The 27,474-nt window shown below is 40.9% G+C and overlaps 1 protein-coding gene across 1 annotated transcript; it reads left to right on the forward strand.

The window, feature by feature from the left end:
* The first annotated feature begins 717 nt into the window (after positions 1–717).
* Positions 718–16,147, forward strand: ptar1 (protein prenyltransferase alpha subunit repeat containing 1). Its single transcript, XM_038303680.1, has 7 exons — positions 718–837; positions 2,438–2,607; positions 2,885–2,951; positions 4,990–5,094; positions 9,738–9,978; positions 12,130–12,446; positions 15,061–16,147. Exons 1-7 carry the CDS (start codon positions 752–754, stop codon positions 15,422–15,424), a joined length of 1,350 nt encoding a protein of 449 aa, XP_038159608.1. The 5' UTR covers positions 718–751; the 3' UTR covers positions 15,425–16,147.
* Positions 16,148–27,474: the final 11,327 nt, after the last annotated feature.

Genomic DNA, 27,474 nt, shown 5'->3' on the forward strand with positions numbered 1-27,474 from the left:
TTGCTTTTATCAGAGCAAGGCTGAACAATATTATTACACATTTAGATATTCATTTAAGAAATGAGGGTAAAAAAACAAAACAAAAGAAAATTAGATAAACAAATAAGCAGAAAAAGGAAAAGCAAAAATTGTAAAATTCAAAGAAGAACAACAAGAGTAATGACAGCAATTCAATTTTAAAAGGGATTAAGAACAAGAACGTTTATTCGTCAGTAATTACAAGTTAATTTCAGTAACCTGTCCTTGAAAAGCAACCAAAACCTCCTAAAAGTAAATACTAAACATATATATATATATATATATATATATATATATATATATATATATATATATATATATATATATATATATATATATATATATATGTTTAGTATTTACTATATATATATATATATATATATATATATATATATATATATATATATATATATATATATATATATATATATATATATATATATATTACCAGACAAAAAATATTTAAATACGTTAACATATCTACCCAAACCAGTGGGAAATAATACACATATTTAATCAAACTATTAACCTACAATGTCATCTGTCCATTTACCAGCTCCTTCTGTTAAATGTCAAATATTACTTAAGACATTAATACAAATACAATAAATTGTGTTTTTATTGTGTTTATATCTTAAATAACGCAACTGGTTTCGTTTCTTTTCACCCTCTCGGGCTTCTGTAGTGTTTATGTGTTAATCCGGAAGTAAATCTGTCACCCGGCGACATAAAAATGGCGGAGTCGAAGGAGGAGGTTGACGTTTTGGTGCAGAGAGTTGTCAAAGACATCAGCAGCGCTTTTAAAAGGCATCCTAACATGTAAGTGTGTTTGACTTTAGACGCCATCGGCCGTTTTGTGGGGAAATAGTGAACGGTGACGTCACAACATCCCGGATCAGACGTCCTACCAGCGGCTGGAAGCTGCACATAGAAACTTCAGTGTTTGACCATCCTGTTTAGTTTTTGTTTCTCCACGTAGAGACATCTTTCTATGAAACATTGCTGACCATAATAACAGAATATAGATGTATGATGGAAAGGCGTGTTAAGGGAAGCAGACCTCTTAATGTTCTGCATTGGTCACTATTTACCGCAAACATTTGCTACAATTTCCCTAAAATCCGCTGTTAATGGGCACTAAGGCTGCTTCCTGCGTCCGTTTTAATCCAGAAAATCACAGAAAGGCTCTTAAAATATTCACCAACAGCAAACAAGTTTCAGTTCAACTCAATTTAGTTCCATTTTCAGGAGAAGAATGTGGATATTTGTTGTGTCGTGGTTTTCATCAATGCCATGGCATATTTATCTGAATACTTAATATTGAATCATTTCAGATGTTCCAGAGATTTAACCGTAAATGTGCGCTTGTGGTCTGACGACATGCCCTCTCTGGGTGGGAGGGAGGGGGAATAAAGTCAGCTGTCTGTGCCTGAACCGCTTTAAAAACATCCAGGAGCTGCGCATGCGCAGTAGCTGTTTACCAATGAAAATTTTCTTGACGTGTAGCACTAAGCATATATTCCAAGAAATGTTCAGTTTGAAAATTGTTTACTACATTTTTTTCAAACATCCTCTAAAAGCTATTTTAGATATTTGTTCTTTAAGAATTTTTATGATTGAAATTGGTTTTATTTGTTTCTGATATAAGGTTGTAAAGTTCTTCTTACAAAGCTTAAGCTCGGAGCTCGTCTGCCTGGCTGTGTGTTTCCTGGACGGGGCCGCCTTTTACAGCCGCTTTTTGTATCTCTGCTTCTGTCTCCTTGAACCCCAGTGGGCCTCAGCAGATGGCCGCTCACACTGAGCCTGGTTCAGCTGGAGGTTTCTTCCTGTTAAAAGGGAGTTTTTCCTCTCCACTGTCGCTACAAGCATGCTTATTGTTAGGGATTGCCTTTGAGTCGATGCAATCAACTGGTTTTCCTTAGATAGAAAACTTTGAATCATTTGGCTGGATGATCTGTTAAACTGTAAAGTGCATTGAGATGACATCTGTTGTGAATTGGCACTATAGAAATAAATAATTTAATTATATTTTTCACTGTTAAAAGCTAAAACTGCCCTGAAAGGATACTTTTCCTTTTAAAAATTCCCTTTTCTCTGCATTCATATTAGCAGCAACATCACAGTTTTTCCCCAAACATAACGGTGAATAATAAAAAAGCATTTTCATAAAAATGTAATATAATGTCATATGTAATTTGTAACTAAACAAGACAATATTGTTTTGTAGCTACATTTTTTATTCTTAGTGATTTTAGTTTTAATTAATAAGCAGAGAAAATATGGCTTTTTTATGCCAGCAGTCAATGCAGGATGAAAGACATGTGGATGCATGTTATATCTGTAGAAAAGTTTTCTGTTACTGACTAAATAATGCAAACTCTGCCCCCAGTCCTGATGCTTGTTATCGGTCTGTTTTTAGTGATGAAATTGGCCTCATCCAGTGTCCGGAGGCACGCTACAACCGCAGCCCCATCGTGTTGGTGGAGAATAAGCTGGGCGTTGAGAGCTGGTGCGTCAAGTTTCTGCTGCCGTATGTCCACAACAAGCTGCTGCTCTACCGCCAACGGAAACACTGGCTAGACAGAGAAGGTATCTGTGTGTATTAATGGTGCTTTCCCATCATGTTGTTTATCAGGGCAGCTGGGCTGTGATGAGACAAGCAGTGGGATGTTGGTTCCTTCATCATATAATTGGATTTATTTCCGGTTTAAAATGAAGCTTTTGTCTGAATTATTCTTTAATCATCAATCAGTTCAGCTTTTAATGAATCTCTGGACTATATAGGTTTTTTTTTTATTAGGATTTTCCTATTTGTCTTGTTTGTTGTTGCACTGCTGAGGCAAAGTGTGTGTTTTGTGTCCTACAGCTCTAGTGGATATTACTTGCACGCTTTTGCTGCTCAATCCAGATTTCACCACAGCCTGGAATGTCAGGTAAAGGAAAATTTCAACTAACACATTTTATAACTGTCTTTACCTCTTGAAGAAACTGTGGAAGAAAATTTTGTTCCATTATTTTTACAAGGAAAAAAGAAAAACGTTCATCTATCCATCTTCTTCCACCTGTCCATCAGGGTCATGGTTGGGCAGATTTCTTTCTCCTGCAGGCTGTGGGTGGAAAAAAAAAAAAAGTCGTCTCTGGACAGGTCGCCCATCTATCACAGGGCAGGGACATGCAGCCATGCACACACACCCTCACCAACAAGGGGCCTTTTGAGCCTAATGCTACGTTCACACCGAACATGATTTCAGCAGCAAAAAAGCGCCTGCTGCTTTATTTTTTACGCTTGTCCACATTAAGATCAGATGCGCCTCAAGAGCATCTTTAATACTCCTGAAGCGCATCCAGTAAAGTGCATCCAGATGGGTCTGATGCTTCTGCTGCTCCTGTATTCAATGGCAGAGAGCAGCTTTGCTATGTTTGCTGTGATCAGTGGGTAAAAAGTAGTCTGAATATGTTTTTAAGTGAGAAAATCCACCTGAAAACATGGTCTGTGCAGTCAGTTCATCCAGATTACCATCCTGCCTTCAAAGATTATTTGGAGCTGCTCAGACCTCCACATACCGGCGCTGCGCTGTCACTGGGAATCCCCAGCAGCAGCTGCCTCAGGCCCGCTCGCCTCTTGGGGGTTTTGCCCTACTGTTGGTGGCGGCTGGAACTACATTTTAGTGTTTGTCAGGTATGTGGTCCAAACTGCAGGAACCAGGATAATAAAAGTGAACATATTCTGCCGGCAGGTTTCGACATGTTAAGTTAATTTAGACGTTAATAAACTGTTTCAGAGGAGTGATCATAGCGCTCTGCATCAGCAGTGCTGTGTCTGACTCCCTGCCAGCTCCCAGATCAGCTTCTCTGATTGGTTGATGTGGCGCGTCCAGCAGCAAAAATTCAATTTTTCCAACTCCAGCAGCTGATGCTATTGAAGCGCGTCACACGCCTCAGAAGCTCATGAGACGCTGCTTCAGATCCTCCAAACATGCTGCAACCTTTTGATGCAGCTTGATGCATATCAACCTTTGACTTTGCATAGAAAGCTTCTGCTTCTCGATTTGCTTCCGGTGTAAACAGTCGTGTTTTTGGAATGTGGGAGGGAGCTGGAGTTCCCAGAGAGAACGCGCACACGCTAGGAACATGCAGAGGAACATGCAGATTTCTAATTTGTAAATGGAAATTTGAAAAGTAACATTTGAGAGCTTCTTAATTCAAAAAGGTTTTAAGAGTAACTTTTCTGGTTTCTCTAATTTTATACAAAAAATTATTCTGTCTTTCATATTTTTACATTTGTTTTAATTTTTTCATTTAATACTTTTTTCAAAAAAAAAATTTCAGATTTTTATGAACTGGCTTTTTTCCCCCCAGATTTACTCTACAGACTCCATATTCTTTATCTCTGGGGGCGGGCTTTCCTCTGGAGGGAGGAGCAACGATGCATTTCTATTGGTCAGCATTGGTCCTACTGTAGCAACAAGATGTTTGTTTGTTGGTTGAGGCTGTAAAACACAATCAATGCATTTCATTAAACTAAAGCTGAAAAACAGAATTAAAATGAAATGAAATCTTAAAAAAAATGTTCAAAAAGGTTTGGAAATAAAACGATAAAAAAATAAATCATAAAAAACAAGTTACTCTTAAATCCTACTTTTGATTAAGAAGTTTTTTAATGTTTCATTTCAGGATTTAAACACAACAGTGGAACAAAAATGACTCCATAACAAACCATTCCATGAGAAACCAATGACACCTAAATGTTTCTGCAGGGTAGACGTTTGAAGCTCCTTAAATTGTTTAAATCTGTTAATGGTTATTGAAAAAAAATGCTTGTTTTTTCAAATTGGTTATAAAGTTCTTGTTGAATTTCTTCTCTCTGTTCTGATGCTTCTGGTTTGAACGTGGCTCAAGGGATGATGATGATGATGATGATGATGATGATGATGATGATGATGATGATGATGATGATGTTTGCTGTTACAGAAAAGAGCTGCTGCAGTGTGGTGCTCTCAACCCAGAAAGGGACCTCTACCTGAGCAAGCTGGCTCTCACCAAATTCCCCAAAAGCCCTGAGACGTGGATCCACAGGTGGGCCTTTAGTGGAACAAAGCAGTGCTGTATGACATCAAGGGTTTAGTAACCAGTGGGAAACAGGGAATTATCAATTCTGGGAATGTACCAAACAAAGATGGCGTCTTTTAAACCAAATGGGGCAGAGAGGACTCCCAACGTTCCCAGCACTGTTTGGAAACTACCTGAGTGAAGTTGGCCGCCCACCTTCTTCAAATCAGACAAAATTAGTGTCAAACGTTTGTGCAGCAAAAATTTTCGTTTGTGCTGCTTTGGATTTGAAGATATTAATGAAAATGTAAAGGTCAAAAGGTCAACCAGCCCCCCCACCTTCTTAAAATTAGACAAAATTAGTGTCCAACGTTTGTGCAGCAATAATTTTCGTTTGTGCCGCTATCATTTTAAAGATATAAAGAAATATTTCTAGAGGTCATCAAAGGTCAACCAGCCCCCCCACCTTCTTCAAATTAGACGAAATGGGTGTCAATTAACTCAGCTCCGTTTGTGCTGGTTTGTGCAGCACACATTTTTGTTTGTGCTGCTTTGGATTGGAAGATTTGAAGAAAGTGGGGGGGGGGGGGGCTGGTTGACCTTTGATGACCTCTAGAAACATCTCTTTATATCTTTAAAATGAAAGCGGCACAAACGTAGCACAAACGTTTGACACCAATTTTGTCTAATTTGAAGAAGGTGGGGGGGCTGGTTGACCTTTTGACCTTTACATTTTCATTAATATCTTCAAAGCCAAAGCAGCACAAAGGACAATTTTTGCTGCACAAACTGAGCTGAGTTAATTGACACCCATTTCATCTGATTTGAAGAAGGTGGGGGGGCTGGTTGACCTTTGATGACCTCTAGAAATATTTCTTTATATCTTTAAAATGATAGCGGCACAAATGAAAATTTTTGCTGCACAAACGTTTGACATTAATTTTGTCTGATTTGAAGGAGGTGGGGGGGCCAACTTCACTCAGGTTTGGAAACTTTGAGGTTCCTCCTTCAGATGCAGGGAGCACTGGAGATGCTTTTAGCCTGAGTTATTCCAAACCAATAATGTATGAAAGGATTCCCACATATATCTGGATTTTTTTTAAAGTATGCCCACAGATTTTCTTTAAAGAAATGATGCAATATTTTTGAAATCCTAAAGTTTTTTTTCATAATCTATAAATCAAATTAAATGGTCAATTTTTCCAACTGTTCACAAACCTTATAGCTGAATTCAGCTGAAATGGCATCATGCCAAACAGCACAGCCTGGTTTATTAAAAGCTCTGATTTATGGAAACATTTTCATACATTTAATTTTCTTTAAGGATAAAAAAATAATAATAATCTTAGGCTACGTTCACACGTTCTTTTTCTTTCTTCTGCCCATATGCGACCTGGATCTGCTCTTTTCATGACAGTCTAAACAACAGAGATCTGATTTTTTTCCCAATGTGACCCAGAACACTTGGCTGTTTGGTCCTGAACCCGTTATCAATCTGATCTTTTCAAGTGCGACCTGCATTCATCTGACCTGTACATCAGTAACACTCGACAAAGGTCACTAGTCTGCGTCTTTCTACGCAGAAGTGGGAAGAAAACCTGACAATCATGGCAGGCAATGATGCAGAGAGTAGTCTTTATTTTCAACCCTCTAGAAAAGATTGTGTTGTTAATGAACTGGCTGAGGTTAGGATGGAAATGAAAGATTGTAAGATCACGGTCGCTGCTTGTGACATCACTGCTTCCTCTACTGCACATGAAGGACATTGATTTTTAAAAAAAAGCTGACCTCAGCTAATGTTAAAGCAGAGCAGCTAAATGCAGTAATGAAGGAGTGAACAGCTGCACCTATTAGCTGAGGCTGCTATTTCCGCTCGTCTCAAGATGAAAAACAGTTGGACAGATTTTCATACAGATTGTGAATAAACAAGATTTTTACTAGATGCTGGTATAGAAATACACTATATTGCCAAAAGTATTTGCTCACCCATCCAAATTATTGGAATCAGGTGTTCCAATCACTTCCATGGCCACAGGTGTATAAATTCAAGCACCTAGGCATGCAGACTGTTTTTACAAACATTTGTGAAAGAATGGGTCGCTCTCAGGAGCTCAGTGAATTCCAGCGTGGAACTGTGATAGGATGCCACCTGTGCAACAAATCCAGTCGTGAAATTTCCTCGCTCCTAAATATTCCACAGTCAACTGTCAGCTGTATTATAAGAAAATGGAAGTGTTTGGGAACGACAGCAACTCAGCCACGAAGTGGTAGGCCACGTAAACTGACGGAGCGGGGTCAGCGGATGCTGAAGCGCATAGTGCGAAGAGGTCGCCAACTTTCTGCAGAGTCAATCACTACAGACCTCCAAACTTCATGTGGCCTTCAGATTAGCTCAAGAACAGTGCGCAGAGAGCTTCATGGAATGGGTTTCATGGTCGAGCAGCTGCATCCAAGCCATACATCACCAAGTGCAATGCAAAGTGTCGGATGCGGTGGTGTAAAGCACGCCGCCACTGGACTCTAGAGCAGTGGAGACGCGTTCTCTGGAGTGACGAATCGCGCTTCTCCATCTGGCAATCTGATGGACGGGTCTGGGTTTGGCGGTTGCCAGGAGAACGGTACTTGTCTGACTGCATTGTGCCAAGTGTAAAGTTTGGTGGAGGGGGGATTATGGTGTGGGGTTGTTTTTCAGGAGCTGGGCTTGGCCCCTTAGTTCCAGTGAAAGGAACTCTGAATGCTTCAGCATCCCAAGACATTTTGGACAATTCCATGCTCCCAACTTTGTGGGAACAGTTTGGAGCTGGCCCCTTCCTCTTCCAACATGACTGTGCACCAGTGCACAAAGCAAGGTCCATAAAGACATGGATGACAGAGTCTGGTGTGGATGAACTTGACTGGCCTGCACAGAGTCCTGACCTCAACCCGATAGAACACCTTTGGGATGAATTAGAGCGGAGACTGAGAGCCAGGCCTTCTCGTCCAACATCAGTGTGCGACCTCACAAATGCGCTTCTGGAAGAATGGTCAAAAATTCCCATAAACACACTCCTAAACCTTGTGGACAGCCTTCCCAGAAGAGTTGAAGCTGTTCTAGCTGCAAAGGGTGGACCGACGTCATATTGAACCCTATGGATTAGGAACGGGATGTCACTTAAGCTCATATGTGAGTCAAGGCAGGTGAGCAAATACTTTTGGCAATATAGTGTAGGTTATGTAGGTTCAAACCACACACAGGTTATGTTTTTAGAATAGAATAGAATAGAAAATCCCATATAGGGATAGCGAAAAAGGGTTGTTACAGCAGCATTACAGGTAAAGTGATCACACAAGTGTGGACCTTAAAAGTAAATAAAAATAATAGAATATGCTGTTGAGTTAAAAAATAAACAAATAAAATACTGTACTCTACAGTCATTTTACAATATAAATACCGTACTGAAGTATAGATAATAAATATTCAGCTATGGACATTTTTACAGTAATGGATATTACTTATTAACCTGACTCCGCCAGATGGATTTGCTCCGCATATCCATCTGGAAACCTTCCGTTGAAGTAATTTTGGGAAGGGGCGAAAATACTGGTTAGCTGATTGGCCTATGTTGGTGATAGACGGGCCAAATAAACCAATCAGATCAACGAAGCATATGACGTACTAACAGAGCGACGACGAAGAGGAGCCAATTGATAGATCAAACTCTTGCCGAAACCAGTCGGGAGAAGAGCAAAAACATATTTTCCTCTGAGAAAAGCCTCCAGAGCAGTGTTTTGCTCTTCTTTCAGTGAAGAAATACTCTGTAATTCCGATAAAACTTGCTCGATAGCCACGCTAACGCTAGTTTCATCGGCTGAAGCCGCCATGTTCTTTAGACTGAGCTGTCGCGCTTCTCGTTGCGTCACACCTCAACCCGCCTCAAAGCCAACGCTGATTGGACGTTCGTTTGGTGAACGGCTCCAAATTTTCTTTAACGGAGAGTCTCCAGACTGATCTGCGAGTGAAACCTTGAAAGCTTGCGAGATCAGGATGGTCTCACGACCATCTTATTGACTCATCTAATTACTTATTGAGGTTGTTGGGAACAGTGGTGGTTCTAGACTCTTCCAGCTGCTGGGAGGAAGGATCTGTGATAACGCTCCCTGGTGCATTTAGGGTGCAGAAGTCTGCCACTGAAGGAGCTCTCCAGTTCAGCACCAGCTCCATGCATGGGAGGAGGTGGGGCATTATCCAACAGAGATGTTCATTTAGTTAGGATCCGTCTTTTCCCACCTCATCTCTGAGTCCAGAGGGCATCCAATCACAGAGCTGGCCTTCCTGATCAGCTGATCCAGCCGCTTCCTCTCAGCTCCAGATAAGCCACTGCTCCAACAGACAGCTCCATAGAAGATGGCTGATGCCACAACAGAGTCATAGGAGGTCCTAAGGAGCGCCCCCTGCACTCCTCTGCCGGAAGAGTCTCCTCTGCTCTTAGAGAGCCGTAGACCAGTCTAGTTAATCATTCAGGTGGATAGCCAGGTACTTACCCAGGTTTTTCAGAGCTGCCACTGAACTGTAGAAGCTGCAGGACTTTATCCTCCACCTAAATAACAGAAACCAACCACTGTATGTGCAAAAAGAATGTCTAATTCTGAGCCCTCTGCTGATAAAACTGTTCCACTGTCTCTCTCTGCAGGCGCTGGGTGCTTCAGCACATCCTGCATCAGATGTCTGCTGTGGTCCACAAAGCTCAGCAGCAGGTTGAAGCAGAGCCGCCTGATGCAGAACGGACCCATCTTTTAAATAATCACCTGGACAGGTTAATCCACCAGGAGATGAAGGTGTGCTCTGATGCTGCCTGCCGCTATCCTAGTAATTACAACGCCTGGTCCCACCGCATCTGGGTGCTGCAGCACATGGCCAAGGGCGACATAAAGGTTGGATTATTAGATGAAGCCGCAGCTATAAAGCTGCAACATTATTTTCTTATTGAGGATTTTATTGGCCAGGCCTTTAGGGTCATCCTGGATGTTAACTTTGCTTTTATCATTTTGCTGATTTTTTTTGTTTCGTCCAGGAGCCAAATGAATGTTGGGATTTTGGGTTTAAAGATCACAGCGGATTTGGAAATTAGATTTCTCTAAACTGCAGCTGAATCACATTGAATGTATTTAATTCAGTTTATTTATGTAGCTCTAATTCATTTTACGGTATCATCCAGCCCAGAGGAGTTCATCACTTCTAAAATTTTTTATCTAAAGTCTTTTTTTTTTCCTGAGGAGGTGAGACAATTTGCCAATGGAGACAATATACATTTAAAATAAGAAAAAACAATTGCATTTTCTTATTTTAAGTGTATATTATCTAACTATCTTATATTAAGAGTAGAAATACTAATTTCATTTTAAATCATCCTATTTATCTGCTCAAATTAAGGGTAAATACGCTCCCATTTACCTCTGTTGTTGTTCTGCTTTCTTCTTGTTAAAGGGGAGTTTTCCTCCCCACTGTCGCCACATGCAGGAGCGAATCTTGTAAATCAATGTTTAATCTAGAAACGTAGAGAGTTCTAGGTTGATCTTTAACATCAAACCTGAGACAGAAAACAAACCTGGGTGGTCCAAATTTACTAGACATTTTATTTTCACTACCTTTTACGAGATGAGATAACAAGAATTTCTGATTTATTGTCATGTTTTCATTTTGTAAAGATTTTTTATTTAAGAAATATTTTCTGATTGCATCAAGGAATTGACTTTTCAGCAATCCCTCTTTTTGAATTAGAATGTGATGACAGTGTCCTGGATAAATATTGTGGAGTCACTGATGTTCTCAGGGTTTCCTTCCCTCTCCATCCCATCGTTTAGACCAGGCATGTCCAAAGTCGGCTCTGAGGGTCGCTGTCCTGCAGGTTTTACAGGTTTCCCTGCTTCAGCACAGCTGAGTTCCACTGATAGCTGATTAACAGACTTTTGCTGAACTGTAATCATCAGAATCAGCTGTGCTGAGGCAGGGACACTTCTAAAACCTGCAGGTCAGCGGGCCTCGAGGATCGACTTGTTTTGATATTTTCTTTTACTCCAACCCTCCTAATGCTTCCTTACCTTCCTTGCTAGCAGTCTACCTCCTTCCTTTGATCCGTACTTCTTTTCTCCTTCCGTCGTATACGTCCATCCTTGAGCTTCACCTGCTTCCTTCTTCGTTATCTTTCCTTGCTCCCTTCCTCCTTCCCTCCTGTATGTCCTTCTTCATTTCTTTTTACTAGGGATGCAAGATATCGATGAATGAATTAATCTAAAACTCAAACATCTCATATAAATCTTAAGAAAAAACAGTTTTTTTTTCCTGGGTCCAGAGGATCTTTCCATAACCCCAAGGGCTAAATATTTTTAACAATATGCTGAATTGAAATGTATTATTATTATTACTATCCATCCACTTGGTGGGGAATTATTTAATTCACCAGCCGTATTAAATATGGACTGAATAAATAAAACAATGTTTTCTTAGACATTAATAAAGTTGTTAGTAAGATATAGCAAAACAGTGACCTATTGAATAAAATAAAACAACTGAAATATGTGAATCAAAATTTTTAATGCACAGAGATAAATAAAACAATCATTAAAAAGTATGGAGTGAATTTTGGTCCATTATTTGCTCCAATCTTGTAAAAAACACACAGTCTATATATATTTTTATATATATATATATATATATATATATATATATATATATATATATATATATATATATATATATATATATATATAGGCATTCTTTTCAAACTGTGTTGCCTGGTCCCATTCTCGTCCAGCTGACCAATAGAAATTTGTTTTTGCTCCTCATATCAGGGGGAAAGCCCGCCCCCAGAGGTGTAGAGAATATGAGCTGGAAAATTCTAGCTAAAAGACTAGCAAATTCCAAACTTTATGTATAAATGATCTAAAGGAACTCCTTTATTTTAAATAAATATTTGATGGTCTGGTCTGTCGATTTCGGGCCGGATCCTGCAGCTGTTGAATGTTTGAAGCTTCTGTGGTAAAACTCAGCAGCTGATCTGCCTCTCCTGCATCATTTCTTCCCAGGTTTTCCACGATGAGCTGTCATCTGTGCATCGGTGGGTGTCCATGCACGTGTCTGACCACAGTGGCTTTCACTACCGCCAGTTCCTCCTCAAGGAGTTAATCAGCGATCTGAGCCAGTCATCTGATTCGACTGGCACAACCTGCTGTTCAGCCCAGCACCGCAGTGCCAGTCCTCAGGCCAACGGTGAGCTCTCATTGGCTGATTCGGCCAGCGCGGATAGGCTCTCTGCTGTCCTACAGCTTTTTCACCAGGAGATTGAACTTTGCACCGAGCTGATTGAATCCTTCCCTGGACATGAAGCCCTCTGGAGTCACAGGTGAGAGGTTATTCTAGTCTTTATTGCTGCAGCAGAATAAAATTTACCCTTTTAAAGGAAAATTCCGGTCAGCAAGGAATAACCAATGGATCATTTATTTATAGCTAAAACTAATACGTTTGCAGTGATTCAATGAATTTAGCGTAATCAGTTAAAAAAAAAAATTAAAAACAATAATTTTCATCACAATCAATTCAATTCAATTCAGTTTATTTATATAGCGCCAAATTCACAACACATGTCATCTCAAGGCACTTTACAGTTCAACCAGATCATACAGTCAAATTGATACAAAGTTTTCTATCTAAGGAAAACCAGTTGATTGCATTGACTCATTGACTCAAATACAATCCCCCACACTAAGCATGCTTGTAGCGACAGTGGAGAGGAAAAACTCCCTTTTAACAGGAAGAAACCTCCAGCAGAACCAGGCTCAGTGTGAGCGGCCATCTGCCGAGGCCGACTGGGGTTCAAGGAGACAGAAGCAGAGATACAAAAAGCAGCTGTAAAAGGCGGCCCCGTCCAGGAAACACACAGCCAGGCAGACGAGCTCCAAGGCAGCTCCCATGCCAGAGGACGAAGAGAGCACATCCACTCAGTCACGGTCAGAGAAACAGGACCACACTGGAAAACCGGCCGATCTCCAACATCTATAAACAAGGGTGTTGATAGAAGCAGCACAGCTGATGTTTCTTTCCAGGATGACGTCACAGCCAAACAGGAACAGACGAGGCAAAGCTACTCTGAGGAAAAGCAGAGAGAGCAGAAGGTTAGAGATTGAACTAACAGATTCTGCAGAATAGGAGAACAGAGAGAGAATGAAGCAGAATGATGAAATGGGGGTCCCTATGTCCTCCAAAAGTCTAAGCCTATAGCAGCATAACTATAGATCACTGAGTCTGGGAGCGGCCATTTTTGCCCAAATATAGTAACCCCTCCCTCCTGCCATCTTCCAGCAGTGACGTCACGGTGCGGTAAGCCTAGCGCCATTCTCCCCGCTTTACAAGCTAAATCAATGGGAACTAGGGGTGTAAATCACATCCATCATGGCGATTCGATTCAGTATCGATTTTCTGACCCAACGATTCGATTATTTTAGATACTCAAGAATACACCATGATTCGATTCGATTAATCGGTAAATTATTTATTTATTTATTTTTATTTATTTATTTTTTTACACCTTACAGGCTAAACAAAGTTTCAAGTTTGAAATAAATCAATGAAAGCTGTAATATCGTTATGCATTTTTTTTTTTTTTAGAAACAACAGCAAATAACAGAAGTAGAAAAGTTGCATCAAAAAATACTGCAGAAATACTGCACATAATCAGTGCAATGAGTGCAATGCAATACCTCGGCTCCAGACGATCCGCTGCTCCTCTCCCAAATTGTAGCTGACCGCAGACAGTGCCGCAGACAGGAGGCCGGCTTGTTTTGTTTTTATGACCGAAATTGCGGAAAACAACTCGTGAAGTTTGACCCGCTAGAAGAGCGAGGTGCACAAGAACGCTGGGACCCTTTTTCCACCTGGATCTCTGCTCTTTTTGGCCCTCATGTCCCTCCGTCGTCGGACTAAACTCGCCCCCACTTCCTCGCTGCCTCGGCCGTATCTAGACCCACAGCGTGTAGCTCAGACCACGCTTCAATATTGAGCATAATTTAAAAATGTCTGCATCAAGCTCACTGCAACACACTGCTGTAAGAGTATAACCAGGAAGCGAGGTAGGAGGGCAAAATAGGTTTAGCGCCACCGCAGCACGGGAGGGAGAATTACGCCCAGGAGCAAATGGATAAAAATAGACCGGAGGAAAAAAAACATGAATCGATTCTCTTGCGGACGTGATACAAAACGATTATTATTTACACCCCTAATGGGAACTACTAGACACATCTGCAATCAACAACAATTATTGAAGATTTCCAGAGGACTTCACCATTGAACTTCACCAGAGCTATAGTGAAACTGACAATGCCCACGTGCATGGCAGCTGGATGCTGGAATACATCGGGTAAAAGTGAAAAAAAAAGAGTTATTCCACCTTTCTGATTCCTGATCCTCCACGGACGGGTTGGTCGTTGGATCGCCAACTTGAAGAGGGAGGATTTGCCATCGAACTTCTGGCCAGAGAAAAAACCCGTAATATGTAGCCAACATTTGGAAGAAGAATGTTTTCAAGATGACTTGGATAATAGCGCGTTGTGACAAACACCAGATACAGCACTGGGACTTGATCAACAGCCGATACCGCACCGTGACGTCACAAACCAGTAGGTGGCAGTAGTGTTCTTTGACAAACATGGATGCCTCCAGTAAAGCACATTCACATGAAAATTACTCTGAATTAAAAACACTTATCATTAATGAACAGTATGTAATAATTTCATAGTTAAAGTACTTTCAGAAGTTTGTATTTTGAATCCGACCGGACTTTTGCTTTAATACGTTTATGTTTGTAATGTTTTCATTAATATCTCCAGATGGTTAAAAGGTTAAAGGAATTTAAATTTACAAACATTCAGGCCCTTTTTAGTTGGAGCATAATATGTTTCTATCGGGTTATAAAATATTTTTTCAGTAATAAAATGCAGTTTTAACGCCTCCCTTTCTCCCAGGCGCCATGTCTTCTACTTGTATCACCAGTGGAAGCAGGATCAGCATCCCTGCAGCGACGGAAGAGAGAGCGAGTTAAACCTCCTGGGTACCAGCGACCCGGCAGGCAGCCGGCAAACGGGTGCCAGCCTTGAAGACAGCCGTGTGGACAGGCGTAGGCACGTTGGCGTACCGATGGAGGTGGACGGGGTTTCCTTTCCCGACCATGACAGCAAGCGTCTCAGGAGAGGAGGCCTTCTGCCCAGCCTCCAAAATGAACACACCTTTATCAACAGCACACTGAACAGCAGCTGTAACCCGGAGCAGAAGAACTTTGCTCTGGTATACAGGAAGTGGTTGGATACCGTGGTTAGTGCACAGTCTTAAGCCGCGTAAGATCTCGGCCCGTAAGTTCAACACTAAAGTGGCTTTTAGATACAAGTAGGAATAACGTGCTTACCTGTAGAGCTAATTCAACATGGAGTTAGTTTCAGAAGTAGAGAGCGCACAGCTTTGGACGCGGTTCCTCAGAGGTGCCATTTGATCTGAGCCACCGAAACCTGCCTCCGCGGAGCCTGTTGGCGAACAACGCGTCCGTCTTCTTCATGTGTTTCAATGCCTTGGCTAACAATCGTGTTACTCCTCAGACTTCATACGTGGAAGAAAATCCGACTTGAATTTGTCGGCGTAGCAGAATAAACTCAGACCAGAATGTTGCAGCTGAAGAACCGGTCTTACTAACTAGTTGTTTGACTTTTATTGTGTGAAATTCAAAAATAGCAAACGAGTAGAGGAATTTAAATTAAATGAAAATTTTCACCGGTTCTGTTTTTTCCACAGTTTTAGTATGTTTCATGTTACTGGAACCAGTATCTTCTGGAATCTCTGTTCTTCAAGCTGCATTTTAACCCTTCAGCTCTAAAGAAGAACATTTAAGACAACAGGGTCGGTGTTTTTGTTTAGTTTTTTTTTACCTTGAAACCTACTGAGCTCATGTCACATCCTTTTCCACATGTATGAACAATATATCCTCTGATTGCTTTTTAATAATGGTAAACATAATGGCAAAGTCAATAATTTACAATAAAAGTTTACCCTCTTGTAGATTTAGTTCATGTTTTGGGGTATATTTTTTATTTTTTGTAATAATGCATCGATGGGACGTACGTGTAGAAGATACGTGATTTGTGGTTTTCAAAAAATCTAAGAAAACCGAAAAATTGGAAAATGTTCATTTACGGATGTTTTTTCAAAGTTTCATTTTTTGTTTGTTTTGTTTTTCTTCATGTTCTTCACTTTAAACACAGTGGGAAAAAATTGATTCCATTTATATATTTTGCCTGAACACACTTTAAAATGAAAAACATCACTGAGCCACGTCTTCAGTCAGGGGCTTCTCTGAGCTTCTGTACACAGACCACTACAGGTGATCCCTCCTCCCATCAACATCTACGACAAGTTTTTGAAAGAATTGAATAATGAAATCTTAAATCAACCATTGCCTTCACAGGTATAGGTTTAATTTAAATCTATGATAGAATTTAAGATTTTACACCTCAAAAAGTTAATCCTTTGTAGATCTAATAACCCTCTTATGCATAGTGATCACTACAGTGTCCAATTGTTTGAAAATGTTTTTTTTTTTCTATATATATGCATTCAATATTAGGCACTGTTGCTACCCGATCCGTACCGGTAGCACGATCCGTACTACCGTTGACGTCATTTTTCTGGAATAAAAATCAAAATTTTCGGGAAATGTTCCCTTATCAATGAAAAACTGCAGGTCACGAAAGGTAGCAAATGAATCCATTGTGGGATCAGTACTGCTGGAGTGCATAGTTAAGTACAGAGTAAATCAAATATTTAAACAAATTTAAATATATACGCTGTGTGAAGTATATTTGCGCATGCTCGGAGCAGTCAAAGTAACTTTTTTATGTATTTCTGTTTTTTTATTTTTAGAAAATGCAATATTGACGAAAATACAAAGATATACAAAAAGAAACCCATGCCTCTAAAAAATACAAAAGAATAAAAAAAGTAAGAAAATGAAATATTGCCACCGGAAGTTATTCTGTTTGCGCACGCGCAAATGAGCTGATGGTACGGATCGTGCTTCCGGTACGGATCGGGTAATGACAGGGGGAAAAAGTCAGTGAAACCAAGCTGGCTGACACACAGGGGGAAAAGACCACAGAGGAGCAGAGGAACCACCATTCCAACTGAATACCATAATACAACTCTAAAACTAAATTACAACTATGGGCCGGATTTATCAAGATCCAATTTTGCGTGCAGTAATTTGCGCTCGCAAACTGGAATTTTGCGCGAGGGGCTGAACCATGGTTTGCGGGTGATTTAACAAGAGGGATTGCGTAACTGGTGGCAGGTGCAAAACTGTTGGAGACGCCCTATTTAAATGATGGTTTTGCGCGTTTTGTGGTTTGCGGCAAAGTAGTTTGTAGTTTGTGCAAACTAGTGCATTAAGAAATTTTAATCTTACAGTGACACCCCACCCCCTCCAAAAAAAAAAAAATTATATATATATATAAACTTTGGCAACCTTTATTTCCTAAGGTGGTATGTGGCTGAATTTCTACTTCACTGCAGTAAAAAAACAACAACAAAAAAAACAGGTGTTTTGTATTGGCCTGTAGAAAAATGCACATATACCAAATGGCTCACAATGGGACTGTGGATGCGATGACTGTGCGCACGCATCCCCGCAGCATTGGCATGTTGCTCCACAGGCGCAGAGGTCTGGTTTCTCCGTTAGGGCATCAGGGCGACATGGCATTTAGAACGTCGGATAGCACTTCTGAAAAACTAGATTGGGAGATCCCAGATGCAAAAAAGTGCAACGTTGCAAGGAGTTTTGTGATATCTGATATTGCGTGGGTCCTCCTTGTGGCTGGCTCCAAATCCATTCGGAGTTCCCCCAACAGCTCCAAAATGGCAATGCTGGATAAACGATATGTTTTGATGATCGTTTCCTCGTTCATTCCAAAAATATTCACACGGAGTGAAAAAATGCGTTCTCTGCGTCTCCTTGCTTCATTTCCATGTCTCCTTCTTGCGACAATAACCGCTGCCATGTGTGCGCAATTACGCATACAGACCATTTGCACCTTCTTTTGAAACGTGTTAAATATAGAGTCGGATACCGTTAGCAAAATTGCTTTCAGGTTTGATAAATCACTTTGCGAGTGCTAAATTAATATATTTACATGTTCTCCTCCCACAAGACGCACTTTTGCGTGTAAATGCCCCATATTGCATATTCATTGCAGAAAAAGTACTAAATGGATAAGAGGCGCTATTTAGCATGTTTTAAAGACCAAATCCTTTTAGCACGCTGTTGATAGATCAGTTTGTACATTTTTTTAGCGTGCACAGTGAAATAGCTCACGTTTTTATACACGCAAACCTTTGATAGATCATGCCCTATGTCTACCCACTACTTTGTTGGTGTATTGATTTTTTTTACATTATAAAATCCATAAAGTACGCTTGATTTGACAGATAAATATTTCTCTATAGAATAAAGATAGAAACCTTTTTTCAAACCTTGTTTTACATTCCTAAGGATGTATAGACTTAGACAACTTTTGTCATTTTGTATACATAGAGTGTACACAAAACGTAATTTCTTTTAGTACAGATTTCATGACAATTCCATTTCTTGAAGTGCAGCAGCGATCAGATGTAAACAGTGGGAGAAAAACATGGTGCAAATAAACGCATTGATATGGAGGTTTAGAGCTTTATATATATGGTGCAAATATGCAGTGTTTTGGTTTGTTATCAGTGTGATGCAGAGTCTGTGACTCTGCATCACACTCAGCTGTCTGATGGCGGTGGACCTGCATCGGATGCTTCAAAGCCTCTTCCCAGAGGGCAGCAGTGAGAACAGTCCATGGTGGGGGGGTGAGGGGTCATTGATGTTTAAAAACACGTAGAATAAATACCCTGAGTTTATAATAAATCATGAATGAAAGGTTTAAGCTGATTTTACATATTTCCTCTGTTGTTTTGATGCTCTAACTTCAGTGAGGTGTTCTAAGTACAGGTGCTGGTCATAAAATTAGAATATCATGAAAAAGTAGATTTATTTCAGTAATTCCATTTAAAAAGTGAAACTTGTATATTATATTCATACATTACATACAAACTCATATATTTCAGATGTTTATTTTGTTTAATTTTGATGATTACAAATGACAACAAATGAAAATCTCAAATTCATCATATCAGAAAATTAGAATATTACTGAAGACCAATAAAAACAAAGGATTTATAGAAATGTTGGCCAACTGAAAAGTATGAACATGAAAAGTATGAGCATGTGCAGCACTCAGTATTTAGTTGGGCCTCCTTTGGCCTGTATTACTGCAGCAATGCGGCGTGGCATGGAGTCGATCAGTCTGTGGCACTGCTCAGGTGTTATGATAGCCCAGGTTGCTCTAATAGTGGCTTTTAGCTCTTCTGAATTGTTGGGTCTGGTGTATTGCATCTTCTTCTTCACAATACCCCATAGATTTTCTATGGGGTTAAGGTCAGGAGAGTTTGCTGGCCAATTAAGAACAGGGATACCATGGTCCTTCAACCACGTACTGGTAGCTTTGGCACTGTGTGCAGGTGCCAAGTCCTGTTGGAAAATGAAATCTGCATCTCCAAAAAGTTGGTCAGCTGCAGGAAGCATGAAGTGCTCTAAAACTTCCTGGTATGTGGCTGCGTTGACCCTGGACCTCAGAAAACACAATGGACCAACACCAGCAGATGACATGGCACCCCAAACCATCACTGACTGTGGAAACTTTACACTGGACTTCAAGCAACGTGGATGAAGTGCCTCTCTTCTTTTCCTCCAGACTCTGGGACCTTGATTTCCAAAGGAAATGCAAAATTTACTTTCATCAGAGAACATGACTTTGGACCACTCACCAGCAGTCCAGTCCTGTTTCTCTTTAGCCCAGGCAAGACGCTTCTGACGCTGTCTGTGGTTCAAGAGTGGCTTGACACAAGGAATGCGACAGCAGAAACCCATGTCTTTCATACGTCTGTGTGTGGTGGTTCTTGAAGCACTCACTCCAGCTGCAGTCCACTCTTTGTGAATCTCCCCCACATTTTTGAATGGGTTTTGTTTCACAATCCTCTCCAGGGTGCGGTTATCTCTCTTGCTTGTACACTTTTTTCGACCACATCTTTTCCTTCCCTTCGCCTCTCTATTAATGTGCTTGGACACTGAGCTCTGTGAACAGCCAGCCTCTTTAGCGATGACCTTTTGTGTCTTGCCCTCCTTGTGCAAGGTGTCGATGGTCGTCTTTTGGACAACTGTCAAGTCAGCAGTCTTCCCCATGATTGTGTAGCCTATAGAACTAGACTGAAAGACCATTTAAAGGCTTTTGCAGGTGGTTTGAGTTAATTAGCTGATTAGAGTGTGGCACCAGGGGCCATCAATTTTGAACCTTTTCACAATATTCTAATTTTCTGATATGATGAATTTGAGATTTTCATTTGTTGTCATTTGTAATCATCAAAATTAAACAAAATAAACATCTGAAATATATGAGTTTGTATGTAATGTATGAATATAATATACAAGTTTCACTTTTTAAATGGAATTACTGAAATCAATCTACTTTTTCATGATATTCTAATTTTATGACCAGCACCTGTATTTGAATCTGGAAGGCCTCCATCTTATTCGAGTCTTTGTCCTCGAATAGACTATCAGGTTCGGCGTCATTATTACCTCTGGTTGAAATAAGCATAAATATTAAATAAAAATCTTAGCCTGCCTGTGGTGAGTGATCATGGACACAGCTGTACACTCAGCCACCATTAGTGATGTCTGGCTCAGCTCTTTCCCACATTGAGACCAAAGTGGATGGGTCTAGCTTTTAGTGAACACTACAAAAGTGAACGAAAAGTAAAATGTTTTTCAAAATAAATGTATTTATACCTGATTTGAGTAAAATTGGCCTAGTTTATTTTATACGATTTTCGCACCCAAATAACACGTCCTAGACCTTACTGAATGAAATGTTCCCAATTAATACTTGGTACAAAGTTGTTTGTGCTGGCAACAGAAATCACACATAAATCATCAATGGTAAGTAAATGTATCAACCGATGAAGATTTAGAGTCATGCACAGTAATAAAATGCAGTTTTTTAAGTTAAAGTTGTGAACCTCACTACGGGCTGATCCAACTTTGATGTAATGTCCTTAACCCTTTAAAGCCCCATCCGAGAATAAAACAAAACAGAAAATCACTTTTTTTTGGTTTGAAGTACTTATTTGGCCTTTTAACAAAATATGTAAAAAGAAAAAACAGAAATACATTTTTGATATTAATAATTTATTACTATGCGATATGTCAAGATTATTTTTTGTGTAGTCTTCTACTGGCTGTTATCAGGTATATGTGATTGTGAACAATAGGATTTTGAGCAAAGTTTTTACCATTAAATTATGCAAAAGGTGTCCGTATGTAAACCGTATGTATCAAATATGATACATTTGGCATTACAGGGTTAAAACATGTCAGAATGAGGCTCAGTATTGTGCGTGGCCTCCATGTGCTTGTATGACCTCTCAACCATGCCTGGACATGCTTCTGATAAGGGTGCTGGTCCTCCCAGACCTGGACTAAAGCATCCACCATCCCCTAGACAGTCTGTGGTGTACTGTGAAGATGGTGGATGGATGGAAACATGATGTTCCAGATGTGCTCAGTGGGATTCAGGTCTGGGGAAGGGCCTGTCCATAGCTTCAATACCTTTATCTTGCAGGACACACTCCATCCACATGAGGTCTAGAATTGTAGAACTCAAGGCCAACCGCTCCAGCAGATGGTTTCACAAGTGGGTCTAAGGATCTCATCTCGCACCACCCCACACCATTACTGAACCACTGCAAAACCAGTCATGCTGAAGGATATTGCAGGCAGCAGATGGCTCTTTGTGATGTCTCCAGACTCTGTCAGGTCTGTCAATGTGCTTGATGTGAACCTGCTTTCATCTGTGAGGAGCACAAGGTGCCAGTAACAAATTTGCCAATCCTTGTGTTCTCTGGCAAATGCCAAGTGTCCTGCACACTGTTGGGCTGTGAGCACCACCCACATCTTTGGACTTTGGGCCCTCTTACCATCCTCCCAGAGTCAGTTTCTGGCCGTTTGTTCAGACACATACACATTTGTGGCCTGCTGGAGGTCATTTTGCAGGACTCTGGCAGTGCTCCTCCTGTTCCTCCTTGCACAAAGGCAGAGATAGAGGTCCTGCTGCCGGGTAGTTCCCCGTCTACAGCCTCCTCCACGCTTCCTGGTGTACTGACCTGTCTCCTGGTAGCGTCTCCAGCCTCTGGACACTACGCTGACAGACACAGCAAACCTCCCTGCCACAGCTCGCATTGATGTGCCATCCTGGATTAGCTGCACCACCTGAGCCATTTATGTGGGTTGCAGAGTCCGTCTCATGTCACCACAAATGTGAAAACACCACCAACTTTCAAATGCACCAAAATATCAGCTAGAAATCATAAGTACTGAGTAGTGGTCTGTGGTCCCCACCTGCAGAACCACTCCTTTATCGAGTGTATCTGGCTAATCGTCAATAATTTCCATCTGCTTTCTAATCCATTCAGATTTTCTTTGAGCAGTGTATAATCTAGCAGCCAAAAATGTTCATTCTGCTGGCGGATGATTTATCTTGCAGCTCAAACGAATGACGAATACACTTTCTACTTTTTGTTGATGATTTCTTGAATTATGGAATTTGACCCCGCCCTTCAGGAGGGTAACAGCCGAACTGCAGATAATCCGATAACTCTGTCCCAATCCCAAACCAGCCCCCAAACATTGACTAACCCGCTCTTTGAGAGTTCCAGTTGAGGTCCATCCAAACCCTGTAGTAGGTAGGGCGAGTGGACCGTTCCACCCTTAAACATCGAGTCTGCATCAGTGCAGGTGGGCTAGAATTTGGCACTGGGTTTAACAGCGACCTAATAGCGAAAGAAACACCTGCATTTAGATATAAGCTCCACCGGTTTCCGCATCTTGGTCACACTGACAGAAAATGAAATGTTAGGAAGAAGAACGACTTCATTAATCCCTAAAGGGGAGGTACTCTTTGAAATAGTTTTATTTGACTGTATACATTTATTTTTAAGAAAAGGACAAATGTTTGATGTTATGTTAACCTGCACTACAGAGCTACAGCCATGCACCTGGCACCAGTGTTGCCATAGCAACAAGGCCATTATATTCTCATTTATAACCCCCCCACCTTCAATCAAGAAGCCTTCCACAGCTGCGAGTGTGACATGATTGGGAGTGACCCTGGATAGTGAGGGGTAGGTGGTTAGGGGGGAGTTTGGAACGAGCCTTCGTGTCTCTCCTTTAGCTACTGGCTGAGCTTTACTGGGACTAACTGGGTCTGCTCTCTTTAAAGTTCTACACCTGAACTGTGGCTCGAGCTCATGATTCATTTTTTATTTTTTTCCCATCTTTACGGATGAGGTAGACAGGTGGTGTGGGCTTGGAAGGTCAAGAGTAAGAGGAAGGTTTAGAAGAAGTGGAGAATCACATTCATTAAATGAGAGTGGTGGATTTTCCCCAGAGGCACTAATGGCCATGTCTGAGGTACAGGACACCCTGACCTACCCTTAAACTAGACAGGGTGTCTGCCTCACGGACTAAAACTGGTAGTTGGTTCCACAGCCTGATAACTAAAAGATCTGCCTCCCATTCTACTTTTAGAAATTCTAGGAACCACTAGTAAACCTGCAGATTGAGAGCGAAGTGCTCTGTTAGGAACATAAGGAACAATCAGATCTCTGATATCAGATGGAGCTTGGCCATTTAAGGCTTTATATGTGAGAAGGAGGATTTTAAATTCTATTCTGGATTTAACAGGAAGCCAATGAAGAGAAGCCAGGATAGGAGAGATATGATCTCTCTTCTTCATTTTCATCAGAACTCTGGCTGCAGCATTTTGGATCAGCTGAAGGCTTTTAACTACAGTTTGTGGACTTCCTGATAGTAAAGAATTACAATAGTCCAGCGTGCATGGACTAGTTTCTCAGCATCACCCCTGGACAGGAGATTTCTAATTTTTTGCAATTTTCCCCAGATGAAAGAAGGAAATACTAGAAACCTCTTTGATATTTGAGTTAAATCACAGGTCCTGATCAAAAGTAATATCAAGATTTTTTACTTTATCTGAAATCAGTTTAATCCCATCCAGATGCAGTGACTGACTAATCAGCTTATTTAGACCACAGTCTCTGAGCTTCTGTCATGTCTAAGTTTAAAAGCAGAATGTTTATAGCTACGTATCATCAGCATTGTGCCTCTGGAAGCTCATCAAGAGAAAGCCAAGAGTGACTGAAGCAGTAATCAAAGGAAAAGGTGGCTACTTTGAAGAACCTAGGAAATAAGACATATTTTCAGTTGTTTCACACTTGTTAAATATATATTTCCACATGTTAAGTAATAGTTTAGATGCCTTCAGTGTGAATCTTCAAAAGAAAACTCTTTGAAAAGTGTCTGTACTGTATAGATATAGATATGTAGACATTATAGAGAATTGGTCCTAGTACTGATATCTGTGGTACTCCACAGGTAACCCTGGAGCATGAAGAAGATGTATTATTAATGTGATGTTATTATCATAGCACTGCAGGAATCTAAATTACTGGCCATAGAAGGCTCCAAAACCAAATTCTGTTTTGCACCTCGTAGATGCTTGGGCCTGCCATGTGAAAACTGCACATAAAACACTTGTGTGATAATATGACAAAAAATATAAGGATACTCTGACAAACGAGGCATATATTACACAGAAAATCTTTGCACAAGCTTCACCATTACTACTATATTATACTATCTGTTAACACATTTTAGAAGTTATCTACAAAAATATGCACAATTTAAAAAACAGCAATAAGGATAGTACATCACATTTGGTATTCTTAAATGCTTTTTAAAATTCCAATGTGGTACAATTTAAAACTGAACAGGTGATATTTATGTTATGATCTACCCTGATAGCTGACCTTAATTACTTACTCCATTCACCTGCCGTTCCCATCCCGCTCTCTTATTTAGGTTAATCTTATTCACCTGCTCCCTTTGCTATATATACGGTTCTACCCAGCTATCAGGGCCAGATCATTGTTTGTTTCATGTTTCATGCCTGTATGTTTGTTTCGTTAGTTTTAGTTAGGCAAGGTTTACATCCCCATTCTAGTGAGGAGATTATTCAAGAACCAGAGTCTTCAGGCGAGTTTATTCGTTACTCACTGGTGAAAGCGTTTCAGTGTTTCCTTAGTGGTTTCTGATTTCCTGATTCTGTTCCCCTCTCAACCACTGAGCCTGTCTGCTCCCATCTGATCTGTTTGCCAGAACCATCTTTGGACTCCCGCTGGATTCTTCCTTTCTGCATCTGTGCTTTTCTATCTGAGCTCGAATCATAAAACTCTGAACCAGCCTTCCTGGAACCCTGGATCTCTCTGTTCCTTTGTGGATCGGAAATCCCTGATCGGGCCTAGGACTCCTGGATTCCAGAACTATCCCTGTCTGTTTTGTATCACTGACCTGGATGGGATTCCTGCCTGCTCGCTGAGGTTGTTGTGTTGGGGGACACTGATGGGCGGCTTTGCGCTGCAGTTCGTTTGGCAGTCCATCGGCTGGATTCTGCCTATTCTCTGGACTAAACTGTTAAACCAGAGTGCTAGTGATGGGTTGCGCCCCACCCCGCAGATCAACAGCTGCACACTTCAGTTCTGTCCGTTAATGTTTTTCTGTGAATAAACATTTTGAACTTTCTCACTGCCTGTCCATAGGAATACTGGGTCCATCAGTCCCCTTCATGACAATTTAAATCTAAAACCTCAGCAGATGGCTGCTGAGCCATGAGCAGATGAGCCTGATCCTGGTTCTAGTTCTACTGGAGGTTTCTTCCTGTTAAAGGGGAATTTTCCTCCCCACTGTTGCTACATACCTCCTTGGTGTGAGGGATTGCTGAAGAGTCAACAATAAAATGCAAGCGGAAATCTTCGCCGCAAGCCCATCCAGGAGGAGCAACGACCAGATGCAATCAGTTAGTTTTCCTGACCAATCTGACAGTATTGTCTCTGTAAAGAGCCTTGAGATCATATGTGCTGTGAGTTGGTGTTATAGAAATTTCAATTCAATTCAGTTTATTTATATAGCACCAAATTCACAACACATGTCATCTCAAGGCACTTTACAGTTCAACCAGATCATACAGTCAAATTGATACAAAGTTTTCTATCTAAGGAAAACCAGTTGATTGCATCGACTCATTGACTCAAATACAATCCCCCACACTAAGCATGCTTGTAGCGACAGTGGAGAGGAAAAACTCCCTTTTAACAGGAAGAAACCTCCAGCAGAACCAGGCTCAGTGTGAGCGGCCATCTGCCGAGGCCGACTGGGGTTCAAGGAGACAGAAGCAGAGATACAAAAAGCAGCTGTAAAAGGCGGCCCCGTCCAGGAAACACACAGCCAGGCAGACGAGCTCCAAGGCAGCTCCCATGCCAGAGGACGAAGAGAGCACATCCACTCAGTCACGGTCAGAGAAACAGGACCACACTGGAAAACAGGCCGATCTCCAACATCTATTAACAAGGGTGTTGATAGAAGCAGCACAGCTGATGTTTTTTTCCAGGATGACGTCACAGCCAAACAGGAACAGACGAGGCAAAGCTACTCTGAGGAAAAGCAGAGAGAGCAGAAGGTTAGAGATTGAACTAACAGATTCTGCAGAATAGGAGAACAGAGAGAGAATGAAGCAGAATGATGAAATGGGGGTCCCTATGTCCTCCAAAAGTCTAAGCCTATAGCAGCATAACTATAGAGATAGCTCAGGATAACCTGAGCCACCCTAACTATAAGCTTTATCAAAAATGAAAGTTTTAAGCCTAGCCTTAAAAGTAGACAGGGTGTCTGCCTCACGGACTAAAACTGGTAGTTGGTTCCACAGGAGAGGAGCCTGATAACTAAAAGATCTGCCTCCCATTCTACTTTTAGAAATTCTAGGAACCACTAGTAAACCTGCAGATTGAGAGCGAAGTGCTCTGTTAGGAACATAAGGAACAATCAGATCTCTGATATAAGATGGAGCTTGGCCATTTAAGGCTTTATATGTGAGAAGGAGGATTTTAAATTCTATTCTTGATTTAACAGGAAGCCAATGAAGAGAAGCCAGGATAGGAGAGATATGATCTCTCTTTTTAATTTTCATTAGAACTCTGGCTGCAGCATTTTGGATCAGCTGAAGGCTTTTAACTACAGTTTGTGGACTTCCTGATAGTAAAGAATTACAATAGTCCAGCCTTGAAGTAACAAATGCATGGACTAGTTTCTCAGCATCACCCCTGGACAGGAGATTTCTCATTTTTGCAAT

This window comes from Cyprinodon tularosa, unplaced genomic scaffold, assembly GCF_016077235.1.
Source record: "Cyprinodon tularosa strain WSP-4 unplaced genomic scaffold, ASM1607723v1 ctg516, whole genome shotgun sequence".
In the NCBI taxonomy this organism is placed as follows: domain Eukaryota; kingdom Metazoa; phylum Chordata; class Actinopteri; order Cyprinodontiformes; family Cyprinodontidae; genus Cyprinodon; species Cyprinodon tularosa.

Coding starts and splice junctions, on each gene's coding strand:
- ptar1 (XM_038303680.1), top strand. CDS start 752: ATGGCGGAGTCGAAGGAGGAGGTTGACGTTTTGGTGCAGAGAGTTGTC. Junction 838..2,437: donor TTTAAAAGGCATCCTAACAT/GTAAGTGTGTTT, acceptor GTCTGTTTTTAG/TGATGAAATTGGCCTCATCC. Junction 5,095..9,737: donor CCTGAGACGTGGATCCACAG/GTGGGCCTTTAG, acceptor CTCTCTCTGCAG/GCGCTGGGTGCTTCAGCACA.